The sequence below is a fragment of the Tenrec ecaudatus genome, chromosome 11 (genome assembly GCF_050624435.1).
Source record: "Tenrec ecaudatus isolate mTenEca1 chromosome 11, mTenEca1.hap1, whole genome shotgun sequence".
Lineage (NCBI taxonomy): Eukaryota > Metazoa > Chordata > Mammalia > Afrosoricida > Tenrecidae > Tenrec > Tenrec ecaudatus.
The window spans coordinates 1,208,634-1,223,497 of record NC_134540.1 but is presented as its reverse complement, the minus strand read 5'-3'; the positions used below and the strand labels follow the sequence as shown (position 1 = coordinate 1,223,497).

At 49.4% G+C, this 14,864-nt stretch overlaps 1 protein-coding gene across 5 annotated transcripts in view; it reads left to right on the top strand.

The window, feature by feature from the left end:
* NBEA (neurobeachin) overlaps positions 1-14,864 on the top strand; it is a 514,531-nt gene that overhangs the window by 260,131 nt on the left and 239,536 nt on the right. For all 5 annotated transcript variants that reach the window (XM_075562753.1, XM_075562752.1, XM_075562751.1 and 2 more), the window contains one exon: positions 11,551-11,612. In XM_075562753.1, coding sequence (XP_075418868.1) covers positions 11,551-11,612 — 62 coding nt within the window. The remainder of the gene's footprint in view (positions 1-11,550; positions 11,613-14,864) is intronic.

Below are 14,864 nucleotides of genomic sequence, written 5' to 3'. Positions count from 1 at the left end.
GGCTAAACACAAAGGAAAGAAGAGCCCACGGAATGATTAATATGTGGGCCTATAGGAAACATGGCTTTCTCATTTGGTAATTGATGCAGGGGGAGCATTTGTTAAACTTCAACATCCATTCAGAAAAAATAGAACTCCAAGGAACAAAGTCAGCCTAAAAATTTTAATTACCAACAGCTGACAACAAATTTCATGTTAATAGCAAAAAATAGATTTTTTTTCTGGGAAGAAATCAAGAACTCCAGCTCTCTCCCGTTTCATTCAAGATGTTCCTGGGGGTTCTAGCTGATGCCAGGAGGCAAGAAATAACCAGGGGAAGTCCCGCATACCGGAGAGGAAGGAGCAAGATGGCAACCCAACTGTAGTGTGGACCTATCAAAGTGCAGAGTGAAGAAAAGTAGGCAGTGTTTTATAAAGTCATGCGTTCACTTATGTTTTGACCCAGTAATACATTTACTCTCAACGGGAGTGCCACTGTGTGTCTACATAAAGGCTTGTACCTAACTGAGCAGCATCATGGTTAATCACTACAAACTGGAAACAATTGATAAATGTACCCTTCAACAGAGGTCGGAATGAGCAAGTGTGGGCGCATCCCTGTGATGACATGCTCCTCCACAATAAGCCAGGCTGGAAAGACTCCATAAAGGTGGTCTTACTTCTGTGATTACTCTGCACTGCATTGCTATCAAGTGAATTCTGCCTCATAGGGACCCTATGGAGAGGTGAAACTGCCTCTGCAGGTTTCTGGAACTGTGACTGTTTACGGGAGTGGAAAGCCCCATTTCTCTCCCGAGTGCAGCTGGTGGTTTTGCACTGCCGACTTTGTGGTTAGCAGTCCAACGCATAGTCCTACTAAACCTGCCAGGCTCCTTGTGAAACACTGCAGTACAGATCTTTGTGACGTTTATTAGAATGCAGAGTCGGGGGGCGGGGGCGGGGGTCGAGGAATGCTGACCAGAAACAGCTGCATCTTTTGGTCACTGAGAGGTTGAAGGGTTTAAGTCACTTGCTGTTAGCCACCCAGTGCTTACTCGACAGTGCCACCCGAACTCTGCGAACAAGTTAGGAGAAGGAACATCGACAACAGACCATTTGGTTCCACGATAAGAAATACTGGGTGAACTTGGAGACAGAGTTCAGAAGAGCCTTACGACCAGATACAGCAGTAGAATGGCAACATGTGTGGCAAAGACATGGACACGGATTCACTGAGGGATCTGACACTGCAACAAAGGGGCTCAGGAGGTGAGATGGCCATTGAAGATGGCACTCGAGAAAGGGCAAGGAGGAGACTGAAGGTAGTGGAGGCCCTGCCTCAGAAAGGAGACTGAGTCAAGAGGCTCAGACAAAATACGGTGCTTGTTTTAAAGGGACCAGGAGAAAGCTCGGACTTTCTACTCTCGTAAGCACGTACAGTCTCAGAAACCTTAAGGTCACTATGAGTGAGCATCGACTAGATGGCAATGAGGGAGTTTTAGAAGGGAGCAGCAACATAGATAAACAGAAGAAGGTAGTTTATATGCTGGGCACCGAAGTGTTGAGGGAAAGGTAAATGGCATTTAATGGATCCTTTGAATTCACTCATCTGACCTTGAAAGATACTTTGTTTCGGGTGCTGACATTTTTTGTACTAAAGAACTGGGCTCTTTGAGCTGACCTCATAGAGACTTAGAATCCAGTCCAACTAGCTTTTTTTCCCTCTAAGTCAGTCGAAATTAGATTCTCCCAGAAATAACACAAATGTATACTGAAAGTGAAGATTAAAAAAGATTTTCCCATCTTTACTGGTGAATTCTGTCCTATAAACAATACAATCTAATGGTTGAAAGCCTACTCCTCATAAATAAAACATTTCAGCAATACCGTGACCTGTCACAATGAAGAAATCTCTGTTTAGCTAAGAAGGGCAATCAAGACAAAGAGACGGAGAGAATGGCTTTGCTAATGCCCTCAAAATAATGTCATTTTGTCATCAATTAAAATATTTATGACTTCTCATTGGCTGGCTGTACTGGAACCCCATTCCAGCAATCTGCCTACAACCAGGCATGGGTGGGAGGCTCTGCATACCAGTCACCAGGAGAACCAACTTCAGAGCTAGAGTGAACAGTGCTACTTTGTCCCAGGTAGCATTAGAGGGATCACAGAATTGGAGGGATCTGTGGCACATGAGCATAGCTTACTCAGAACTTTACTGAGACGTCCAGGGTTTAATTGGAGCCAGTCGTTGAAAGAGATACTTGTTTCCCAATGGTAACTGTGAATATGAGGCCTGGATTATATCGTCCAGAAAAGCATAATTTTTAAAGAGATGCTTCTCTTTTGCTTTAAAAAGGCCAGAAAGTCCTATATTTCATGCAGCCCGGGACAATGTGAAGAGTTGAAAGAAGGGTGGAGGAGGAGCAATATTCAGAGTTAGACCAGGGCAACTACCGTGACCCTGTGTTGACACATTAGCACCGATGGACACGCAAGGCCTCAGTGTAACACAAGCCTACGTTTAATGCAACGTTTGACACTGAGCAGTAAGTGTGTGATGTGGGGGGACAGCCTTGTCTACTCTGGACATGAGCATACTGGTTCTGGATGAGGTATATAGATTACGGTCGGCTGCTTGGCTCTTCGAAGGAGCCCAGCTTGCAACCAGTGCTGACCTGATTGCAAGTAACACAAAAGAGTATTACTCTTGGGAGCAGTCATTCGCAGTGGAGAAATATCTAAAGCAAACTCACTGCTGTGGAGTAGAACGGCCCCTGTGGGTTTCTGAGGCTGTGGATCTGTACGGAAGCAGACAGCCTCATTTTCCTCCCAAAGAGCAGCAGGTGAGTTTGAACCACCCACCTTTTAGTTAGGAAGGTAGCTGACATGGGCTGACAGTCACCACAGCAATGGGCTCAGACATAGTAACAATTATGAGGATGGCGTAGGACCACGCAGTGTTTCTTTCTGTTAGGCACAGGGTCACTAAGGATTGGAACTGACTCTGCCCACCCAACAGCAACAACACATTCAAACATACCTGTGTGCTTATATGTGTTCTTTTTAAGACAAAGACTGGATACGTAACAATGAAGATAATAAAAAGCAACAGTAATGGAAATAAGCAAAGAAGGCTACTTGACTTAGGTCACCTTGAGGGTATAATCCGTGTTGCTTACTAAGCAACATCCTAAAATAGTGCTGACCTAATGCTTGGTCTTCCTACACCAGACTTATCAAAGCATCTGCCTGCATCATCCATCAGAGTAAATGCTGTTATGTTCCCATTGCCAGGTCATTTTCCTACCTGTGCACTGGCTCATAAGACATGCACAGTAACGTTTAAGAAGTGAGTCCTGGTCTTTAATTCTTGAAAATGACTCCTTACTTTTTGACAGACTGTGTTATGACTACTCACTTGGTCTACACTCTGCAGATTTTCCAGTTCATGCTATTTCAAGAGATGACTGTAATGTGAGAGATCAGTGTCTTACAAGAGGGATTCAAAAGCATGAAAGCCTCAGTGTGTTCATAGGTACAATATTGTATGCTAGATGTGTGTGTTTGTTTCTTTGCAAGACAAACCCTCAGACTCACTTCTCTGTTGTATTATTATTGGATTATATTCTGGGATAACCATATTGTTGGGGTAAAACCAACAAGTTTCTCATCCAACAAATCATACACATTTTGTTTCATCTCATCGATTGCAGTTCCCACAAAGTGACATCATCCATCCCACTTCCTGTTCCATGCTTCCTTTCCTAACTCGTCTGAAATTTGTCCTTGAGGAAATTTTGCCCTTTTGAACCCAGATGGTGGATGGTGTGTGTACTGCCCTAGCTTTAGTATTTTCTTACAGACCTGTCTATTGGTTGGCTGAAAATGGAGCTCTGACAGTGAGTTCCTTTACAAACCAGAAGGGTGACTATGGGTCATAGTCTCAATGGTCCTACCCGGCTCTGTCCAACCTTTAAGCCTGCTCTTTTTTATGACCCATTGCTTTGTTACATGTTTTGCTTCAATTGTACCTAGGAACTCCTAATGTCCCTCTCAGAGCCTTTGGTAGTGATAGCCAGGGACCATCTAGTTCTTCTGACCTTAGAATAGTGGGGGCTTGGTCCATTAATCCATTGTTCTATTTGGTTGCATGTATCTTTGATTTTATCTTCCCTTTGTTTCTCTGGACAGGGAGAGACCAATAGTTATACCTTACATGACTAATAACCATGTAACATAAACTCCTGATCTCAATTTTGATTTGTGGCTAGATGGGAGTTGGATGTATGATTTTCTAGTAAGCTGTTGGTCTGTATATCACATAGAATCTCAATAAAGTATTTCTTTGAGGGCACCATATACTTACAGTAGTTTCCATGACTTTTGAGGGAGTCTTTAATGTCCTAAAATCGGCTGAACTTCTGACGACTCCTGTTTCTAAGAATGAGTAAAGCTGGGCTGACTGCTCATCTCTGCTTGCTTGCTGGATGTGGGAAAGACTGGAAGGACTTGCCAGTAAGGATGGATGGCTGCAGTCTTGGGGACGCATCATCTTTCAATGTATAGAAAACCCAAATCCTCGCAACTGCACGAATAAGCAGCATTGTGATCAATGGAGAAAATGATGAAGTTGTCATTTGTTTCATTTTACTTGGATTCAGAATCAGTCCCCATGGAAACAGGATTCAAAGGCCTTACTACAACTGTGAAAATCGGCTGTACATGACCTCTTTCAAGTGTTGAAGCGCAAAGATGTCACTGTGAGGGCCATGTTATTTCCAGTCACTTCATATGTATGTGAAAGCTGGCTAATAAATAAGGAAGACCGCAGAATACTTGATGCCTTTGCATTCTGGTGTTGATGAATATTGAAAGACACACGGACAGCCAGGAAACTCAAAGCTGTCTTAGAAGAAGTACCCCAGGTTGCTCCTTGGAAGAGAGAGTTGAGGCTTCATCTCAGGTACTTGGAGCGCGTTCTCAGGAGAGACGAGTCCCTGGAAAAGGAGTTGATGCTTGGTAAAGCGGAGGGGCAGTGAAAGGAAGGAAGACCCTCAATGAGATGACTGACACAGTGACTTCACCTATGAACTCCAACAAGCAACCACTGTGGCGCTGGCGCAGCACCAGGCAGAGTTTTTGTGTTGTTGTACACAAGGTCACTGTGAATTGGAAACGACTCAGTGGTGCTTAACAACAGTGTTGCTTTGAGCTCAGATAGGGAGCTCCGAGAAGGGCTGGTTTTTCTCAGGCCTCTAATTACTGGATCAAGTGAATGCATTCTTGAAATAAGTGAGGTTCATTTGAGCGACCTCTGCTTGATCCTGCCTTAACTTGAAACCTTCTTGGTGTGTGCTTATGCTTTAATCATAAAAATTATCAAGTAGTTTCTTTTACCTATTATGTTTTTTATATTTTTAAATCACTTTTAAAATCTTCTTGAATGAGTGTTGTGAAAAGAAAAGTGATACATGGTATTTCCGTTTTAAATTATACTTGCATTTTAAATTTTTGAAAGGAAAAACAGTATTTTTCTAGATTAAAAGGTGAAGATCTTAAAGTGACATGAATACAAAAGCAATTTAAAATCAATTCCTTTAAATATGGGGATTTAAGATTATTAAAATGTATAAATTTGAGAATTTAAGTAAGTGGAGATCAGAAGTTCTGAGTTGTGACTATGCACATTTTTAATTTGGATGAAGCAGGAGTGTACATTTCAGAGCATTATTTTTGTGTTCGACAACTGAAGCAACCTATTAAGCCTCTCATAGCTTGCCCTGCCTCTCCCCCTCCCCCTCTTTTGTCCTGCTCCTGCTTTCAGGGCAGTTGTTATACTTGACAACTTGCTACCAAGCAGATTCCGACTCACAACGAGCAGCCCAGTAGACGTCCCCTTAGGTTTCCCATGCTGTCTCACTTCATGGAGTGTTTGCCTCCTCTTTCTCCAAGGGAGCTGCTGGTGTGCTTGAACCCCCAACCTCACAGTCAGCAACCCAATACCTAACCCACAGTATCACCCGGGCTCTTACTTTATACACAGCATATTTAAAAGGAACATCTTATTATTTTCATAGAAGAACAATGATTATGTTTAATATTTAAAGTATTATGAAATCTATTTTACTTTTCTGTAATTGTTCATATACTTTAATAACCGAGTTTCAACTGGTGATGTAGTGGATTACTCATTGGATATCCAATTGCAAGGTTGGCAGTTTGAAACCAGCAATCACTCGGTGGGGAGAAGAAGGGGCTTTCTACTCCAGTAAGGAGCTACAGCCTGGGGAACACACAGGGGCAGTTAGAACCTACCTGAGAGGGTCACTCTGAGTCGGCAGTGCTCTGTGGAGTAAGTTCCTGTTTGCTCTTTCATTTGGAGTGCGCCATGTTCTCCTCTTGGGACCATGTGCTTGAGATGAGTGCATGGCCAGTACACACGTGTCATTTAGAAAACTGGTTGACCAGAGTCTTCCTTGGGAGGTGCACACACATGAAGCCGACCCAGGCTTAGAGTGATGGGTCAGTTGAAAGGAGACTCTGGAACCTGTAGGGACAGTGGGAGCAGCAGAAGCTGAGGGCAGCCCTGCGTTGGCCTGGCTTCCCTCGTGACCAGCTGTGACGGTGAAAGTGCACGTTATTGTCCTGATTTCACCCCAAGTTGTTGCTCTTGCGATTAAGTCAGCACGTCGACAAAAGAGAGAAACTTGAGCCGAATACAGCAGACACAATGATTGGCCCAAAGAAATCACCCATGTAATTGTTTCCTCTCCTTGGAGCCTCTGCATGCACGGATCCTGGTCAAGCAATCAACTTCTAGCCACAGGGTCGCCATTTCAAACCCACCAGCTGGATTTGCAATCTTCCTGAAATGTGCAGGTGAAACGAGGCTTTCTGATTCCATAAAGTCTGAGCATAGGAAACGCTAGGGAGCAGTTCTGCTCAGTCCCATATGGTGGCTGTGAGTTGCCATTAACTCGCCAGCCATGCACAATAATGTATCAGAGTATTCTCTTTGGCTCAGTTTTTATGACAAGTGAATGACTGACCCACAACCTTTCTCGGAACCATCATCGAGCTGACGTTTCAGAAATAGCTGTGGAAGAGTCCTGTGAACTTTAGGTCTGCCCATCTCAGCAGGAGCACAGTAGAGGACAGTGGTCTCTGCATCCACACCACAGCAGCCACAGGGAGCCTATGTAGAGAGCCTCACCCGTCAATCCAACAGTGATCACTAGTAATTGCCTAACTGCTCTGGACGCGTAGGCTTTTTGGGTGCAGAGCAAACCTCCCAGGTCTACCACTGGAAAGCACTTAGTCCAGCCCCCCATCGGAAGTAGTCGTCCGGTCCGTCTAAACGTACGTCGTTCCCCCGGGGACAAGCACAATCTCAAATTACCTCGAAATGGCAATTAAATGGAATAACATTAGCTTCCTGTGGAATCTTTCCAAATGTGATTCCAGGTTGGAAAGCACTGCTTTGCCCTTCTGATTTGAAAGGAGAATCCATGTCTCTTTTCTTTCAGCCATGCTCCCATGCTTATCCAGAACATTAGCACCAGCACACCATGGAACCCAACAAATTTAGGGTTCGAGGAAAAGAAGAGGGCAAATAGCCCCTCCTCAGCCTCTCCAGGGGCGTCCAGGCTGCACCTTTGGGGTTGCCAGGCCCGGGGGTGGGCCCGTGTAGATAAATGGCCACATGGGTGGGGTGTAGGTCAGAAACTGTCTCACATTGCCCAGCTGAAGCTTTTCCTTCCTTGACGAACTTGCTTCAAGACATGGGAAACTTGCAGAGCCCAGAGCTTTCTGTGACAATCGGTTATGGACATGTATAAAAAATATTTCCAACAGTAAATATATATATATATTTCCCCCTGGATGTTATCAGAAGCTATAGGCCTATGTGTGTGTGCATCTCTCTCTCTCTCTCTCTCTCTCTCTCTCTCTCTCTCTCTCTCTCGCTCTCTCTCTCTCTCGCTCTCGCTCTCGCTCTCGCTCTCTCTCTCTCTCTCTCTCTGTCACCATTGGAAACCCCGTGGGCACAGCTCTACCCAATGAGGTAGTATCTCTAGTGTCCTTATTGGATGCCATCCAATTTGATCTGCTTGTCCCCGTGTGCAGCCTAGGGGAACACCACCTAGCCCTGCACCGTCCTGACCATCTTTCCTCTGTTTGCAGCCACTGTGTCACTCCATGGCCTTGAAGGCCTTCCCCTTTGCTGACCCTCTGCCTTCCCAGGCATGACATCCCTCTCTGGGACTGGCCACTCCTGATAACCAAGTAACATGAGACATCCTCACTTTATATCTACACTCACTTCTTCCAGCACAGATTGTTGGTCATTCTGGTGGGCGGTCCATGGCTTGTTTAATGGTGCTTTGTAGACAATGCCAAGCTTAACCACCATCGAGTCCATGGTGACTCACAGAGACCCCTTGTGGGTTTCTGAGACTTCCACTATTGATGGAGTAGAAAGCCCTGAGGAGATGACAGTGGTTTTGAACTGCCAGCCATGCAAACTGTGCAGCTTGCAGCCCAACTCAGAGCCACTAGAGCACCAGCGTTGTCCTTTTGTGGACAACACAGTTCCACATAAATGCAGATGTTCTCAGGTTTGAATTAGAGTAGAGGCCACTTGATCTCATTGATCACTGTAAACACCTAAGTGTTAACACGATACTTGGCCATGCAAGGAAATACGGGTTGAGTTGAATCTGCTTTTGTCTTTCTTGCCAGTCATGAATTTATAAGCCTCCATGCATTTGAGACATAAACCTGGAAACAATGTATCTTCAGCTCAGCACACTCAGCCTGAGAGTGACTTATAGCATTACTCGATCAACTGCCAAAGTCCCTGAATGTTCCAATCTGGCTGCTAGTCTATGTAAGGAAACATGCTGGGATAAGGCGTCTCCAGACAAGTGCTGCCTTTGTTCCGGATGTCTAAGGAAAGGAAACCTGGAGTTTGCCACATGTTTGCTAAGGCTTCGCAATAAGCCCCACTGCTGCTGAGGCGACCCCAGCTCCCAGCAACGCCATAGGACAGAGCAGAACTGCCCCCTTGGGCCTGCCAGTCTTGTACCCACTGGGTGGCTGCTGGGCTCAAACTACTGAGCTTGCAGCCCACTGCACCACCAGAGCCCCCAACACGTAGCACTAGCTCTCATGAAAGTGGCCCAGTACTCTGTGGAGACAGATGGTAGACCTCCCAGAGCTGCCTCAGTGGATGCTGGCGTTAATGTTAGTTGGTGGGTTTTTTAACCCTTTGAGGCCAGCGCAGGGAGAGGTGGGTGCGCTCTTTGTGGCCACGGTGGGATGCCGTACATGCGCTGCCTTGTCACTGGTGCCAGGCCTTCAGGGCCCAGCGTCCTTCTGAAGAAGTACCTGTGCCCACCTTTCCTGAGGTCGAAGGGCATCACTGGGGAGACAGCCAGGCTCGTGCTACTTAGGACGTTCCCTGAGGGATTCCTTAGAAATAATACCCATCTGTGAGAAGCAAATGAATTTGCATCTTAATTCCAAATTCAAGTTGTTATTCTGAAAAGAGACACCCCCGCTGCCATCCAGTCGATTCTGACCCGCAGTCATCCAAGAGGGTTTTGGAGACTCATCGCTCTCCTAGGGTTTGAACCATTGCAGTTGAGAAGCTCTAGGACGCAGGATCTGTGGTGACACTCTACAAAGAGCCCTGGGGCACAGTGGGTTATGAGGTAGGCTGCTAACTAGAAGGTCAGCATGTCGAACCCACCAGCTGCTCCAAGGGAAAAAGAGGAAGCTGTACCCCCGTGAAGAGCGACAGTCTAGGAAACGCTTGGGGCAGTTCTGCTCGGTCTCATAGGCTCGCTGTGAGTCGGAATCAAGTCAATGGCAGATTTCTGTGGTTGAAATCAAAGCTCTACAGCCAACAGCATCCATCGATCCCACAGGTGATATATGAGCTACCACCACAGGGCCCGCTTTGGGCCTTGCACTTGGTTTTGCTTCCCCACCCCCAGGTCAAAATGCCCACAGATGGTCAGCCCCCCACCAATGGCCCTGCCTCCAACCAGGCATCAGAGTGGCTGCTTAGTGGCTGAGAGCCGCGATTGCTTTTGTCTGCAGGGCCTGGGGGTGCTAGTAGCATTGTCTGGTTCATTCCCTGTCTGCGCAGTCAGACTCTGGCCCACCGGCATCTGGAAGCCACTTACGGCTGCCTAGTGAAATCACCTCAAGGAAAACAAAGCACCTTGTTTCGAAGCACCTTCCCACTTAGCAGCAGTTCATGACAGCAGCTGGCATGTCCCCGGCCCACAGCCCACCCTCCCTCCCAGACTGGACTGGTCCTCACAGCCAAAGCTCCTGCTGCCCACCTGGCAGCCTTCACATTGCCTTCTGGGGAAGATGGGGAAGAGGTAGCCAGATGAGCAAGCTCCAGGGTCTGGGGACTCTCACCCAAGGGCCAGGTGACTGGGGTTGGGCACGTCTTTCCCCTGGTGGTGCATGGGCTGCCTGGTGGTGGCCTGCCGTTGCAGTACACCTTGAGGGAGCGCATTGAAAAGGAGCGTGTATTCAGGTGTGCTCAGGGAGCGGGCTGCACAGTGCTGTCCGGCCATCCTCTGCTCACGGGACAGGCTGTGCTGAGAACTGATTGGAAGCTGGGTGTGGGGAAGAATCTCCCTCACCTGGGAAGGGGATCACAGGTAACGAGAATGACACTAGACCAGGCAGGTCCCAGCACCTAGCCTAGCAGCTGGCACTCACGCTGAGTGGACAGTGAGCGGGGCGCCCCTCCCTTTCTCTAGGGCCTCTACATGCAGCACAAAGGATGCGTGTGTGAACACGATGGAACAAGTGTTGATGGTTAGGAACGAGCCCTGGTGTTGCCTTGGGTTCAGCATGGGGCTGACGTCTGTAAGTGATCCGGCCTCAGAGCCCCCAGGGCCATTTCACTCTGTCCTGTAAGTCACCATGTGGTACAGTCGACTAGAGGGCAGCGAATGTGGCAATTTGCTGGGATTGTATGTGAAACCGGTCCTCTCTAAAGAGGGCTGCACACCAGGCCATGGGTGGGGCCACAGGCTTGTGAGTGACCAGCATTGCACCTCACAGCGGGGGCCTTCCCAGGTGATGACTCTTGCCCCCGAAGACGGTCTCTGTGCTGATGTCATGGGAGCCGCATCAGCACAAATGAGCCCTCAGCTCCGCGGGCATACCCCCGGGCAAAGCCGCAGCCCCAGACAGCGAGCGGGTCCAGCAGCTCGGTAGCACTGGACTTTGCCCCTCGAGCAGCTGCCAGGCTGCAGCCACAGGCCCCGCTCAGCATCTGAGCGTGTGCCCCTTGGCCAGGGCCCCTGGCTCACCTCGGCCTTGAGAAAGGCTTTCCCCAAACAGTGAGCAGACTCTCGTCCCGACTCTGTGCCCCTCCTTTTCGTCAGCCTTTTTCGCTGTCTCCACTGGACGCTGGCTCCCTGGGTCCTCTGTGTGTGGCTCTGCGCCGTGGTGTCTGCCTGGGCACCAGGTCTGGGGTGAGGTGCCCCGGCCTTCCCCACTGTCACAGTAACCCCTGTGCTCTCTCCGCCCCTGCAGGCCTCGTCTGCATGAAGTCCAGCACGTCGGTGGTGGAGCTGGTGATGCTGCTCTGCTCCCAGGTATGGCTCCCCACCCTACCCCCGCATGCTCACGCCAGTGTGGAAACATGCCTGTCCCCCACCCCCTGCCTTTTCTGTAGCCACCCCAGTCTCTCACATTACTCGCACAGGACCTTTCGTGCCCTCTTTTCATGCGTCACTTTGAACCATGGCTGCTGCTTTCTGCCAGCTGCCCACATCACCCACACTGCCACGGGGTCTCTCGCGACTCAAGGCACCCCGGCAGAACAGGAGAGATGCAGCCTTGGTCATCCCTCAGGGCAGGCTGTCCCCCCTTGCTCCCTACGTTAGCTGTGTGCCTCCTGTGGGTGGGCCTGCGCAAGTCACCTTGCAGTGGCCTTTCTCTTTCGGGGAGTCTTTTGTACAAATGCACCCAGGAGAATGCTCGGTATCTCTGCACACCCCTGAGCATCACTGACCGGCTCTGCGCATGACATTGTCCTTGTTGAGGGTCCCTGCTCTGTCTCATCACTTTCACAAGACGCTTTCCTGGTACCAGAAGTGGGACCCACCTGCTCTGTCAACTGCTGGTGGTCCAAACAACCACGGAGCTGGGCCAGCAGCTGTCCGCTATCCTCTCCGCCCGCCACCTGACCTGCAAGGCAGCCACACCCTTTCCTGCTGCTGAACCGACAGCCCCCCAACCAACGCCGAGTCCCCAGTAATCAAGGGCATGAGCCCCGGTGATGCTTTAACCCGCTGGCAAAGAGACAAGGACCAACAAGCACCACAAAGTGGAGCGCACCTTACCTGTCTCCGGGGCCTGAGCTGCATCCTCCAGGAGTGCCTGCCTGCCAAGGGGACCGCCAGCCTCCAGCTGCCCTGCAGGACTCATCTTCTCACCGTCCAGCCTTTGGTGGGACGCCTCGGCATCTGCACCGGGCCTTGCAGCGGGCTCCAGGCAATACGCAGCCTGCACCCAGCCTCAGGCCTGTCCCCAGCCCAGTTCCATGCCGCTCTGAGCTGGAGAAGGAGTGGGGCTTTCGGCCTGTGCTCTCTCTTTGATGCCTCCTCCTTCTCAAATCGCAGGTCTAACATGACTCATTTACTGGCTCCGGAATTCCTGCCATTAGGGGCTCGAGAGATGAAACTTTGCCTCCGATATTGATCGGGAGGAAGAGCGAGAAATTTAAGCTCTGCGGGCAGCATTCTCTCTCTCTCTCTCTCTCTCTCTCTCTCTCTCTCTTTCTCCTTCTCTCTAATTTCCAATGGAGCTCTGTGATAAATAGACCTCCGATTTGATTTTTGAGGTTGCATTTTTAAATTATTCAGAGTGCGTGTAAATATTTCAGGGGGTTAATTGACTGCTGGCCCCCTCATCTCCAAGACAGAGGAGACACTCCTGATGCTGAGAGGCGAAGGCCAAGTGGGGCTATTTTGAGACAGTGACTCCACAGAAGAGATTTCAGGAAAACTCAGCCGCAGGGGGACAAGGACACCAAGCATGTCACTCCTTGCGTGTTCCAGGACCAAGCCACCTTAGCCTTGCGTGTCCCAGGACCAAGCCACCTTAGCCTTGCGTGTTCCAGGACCAAGCCACCTTAGCCTTGCGTGCTCCAGGACCAAGCCGCCTTAGCCTTGCATGTTCCAGGACCAAGCCGCCTTAGCCTTGCATGTTCCAGGACCAAGCCGCCTTAGCCTTGCGTGCTCCAGGACCAAGCCGCCTTAGCAGATGGGGTGGAGCAGAGGAAGTTCAGGGGAGCGAGCCCTCTCTTCACAGAGAAGCCCATTAGCAGGGAGGCCCGGGAATAGCTCCACTCAGGCTCCCTGGAGGACCGCTTACTGCAGGCCAGCTGGAGGTGGCTCTCTGCCCAGCCCTTTGTGCGATCTCACTACGCTAGCCTGAAAACCCACTATGCTCCAGTCACTGTCGACTCCCAGCCACCCCACAGGGCAGAGCAGGACAGCCCGGTGGTCCAGCCTCCAGGGCAACCATGGTTCCTGGAGCAGATGGTCTCACCTTCCCCTTCAGACATTCTGGGGAAGATGAGCTTGACCTGCTGACCTTAGCACTAACCATCCCCAATGCCAGGGTGTTGGGAAGCAGACCTATCAGTATTGCTAACAAAGTGGAGGCTGAGTACCTGGCTTGTATCTAGTTCCATGGGCTACATGTTGGGCTGCTCACTGCAAGGCCTGCAGTTCAAACCCACCAGCCGCTCCTCAGGAGAAGGTGAGGCTGTCTGCTCCCAAGAAAACGGAGAGCCTCCGAAACGCTAGGCAGGGTGGCTGTGGACGACCCTGGAGTGTGGACATTTCCCACAGGGCCAGGTGCCACAGTCATGCCCACACTGCTAGACCCCACGCAAAGGGAGCTGTTCGTATTACTCATTTGCTTAAAATGGGCTTGGTTCTGCTTCCCACTGATGGGAGAATCTGTAGTAGGTCATTGTACCCCTGTTCTGTCTCTCACCTGCTGCCACCCGCCTGGCCCCTCTCTGTACTGCTCACGGTGGGCACCGCTAGCCAGAAGCCCGCTGGGCCAGCAGCCCCCCTTCCTTCTCTCAGGATCCTCCCAGCTGCCCATGCTCGCTGTCTAGAATGTGGTCTGAATTTACATGAGATCGTGTTACGAATGTCTGAAGGTACATGACTAGGATAATTCAGTTCATATGCGCAGCCTTTTAAACTCCAAGGGGGATGCCATCAAGTCTGCCCCCCACTCACCCCCACAGTGGAATTTGAGGTCTCAGAGGAAAACGTATTTTAAGTTGTAAAAGCGCTCCTCTATTCAGAATATCGTGTTTGGTTTTTAAGAAAGCGTAGTTAGCACCATGAGAGAGGCATGTGTACCCCACAACCACCAAACTCGTTTTCGGATTACTTTCCTATAGTCTGGACCACTCCCTTATGACCCCACTGGGGCTGGGAATTAAGAATTAATGCTTTTATTAATGTTACAGTTAATAGCATCTTAAAAAACTAGCTTCCTCGTCTTTGGGGAGAAGGCGCTAAAGGAAAGCGGTGCGTACGAGCTGTGTGCGTCCGAGTGGGAGGCGAGTAAGTGACGTGGTTTCCTGCAGGCCCCTCAACGCGCCGGGGTCTGCACTGGCCCAGGGCCCGCCTGCTCTCTGCTGGTGTGGCTCCCCGTTACCCTCTCAGTCTGCATTATTTTTTCATTACATTCTTCGCAGTCCATTGTGTCCCTTGATGAATAGCAGATTTCGTTCTCCAAGTCCACTTTTCTAGGTACCTTAATAGTTTCTAATTATTTCCAGATTTTTTTTCCCGGAAATCTCCATCAGGAGCACT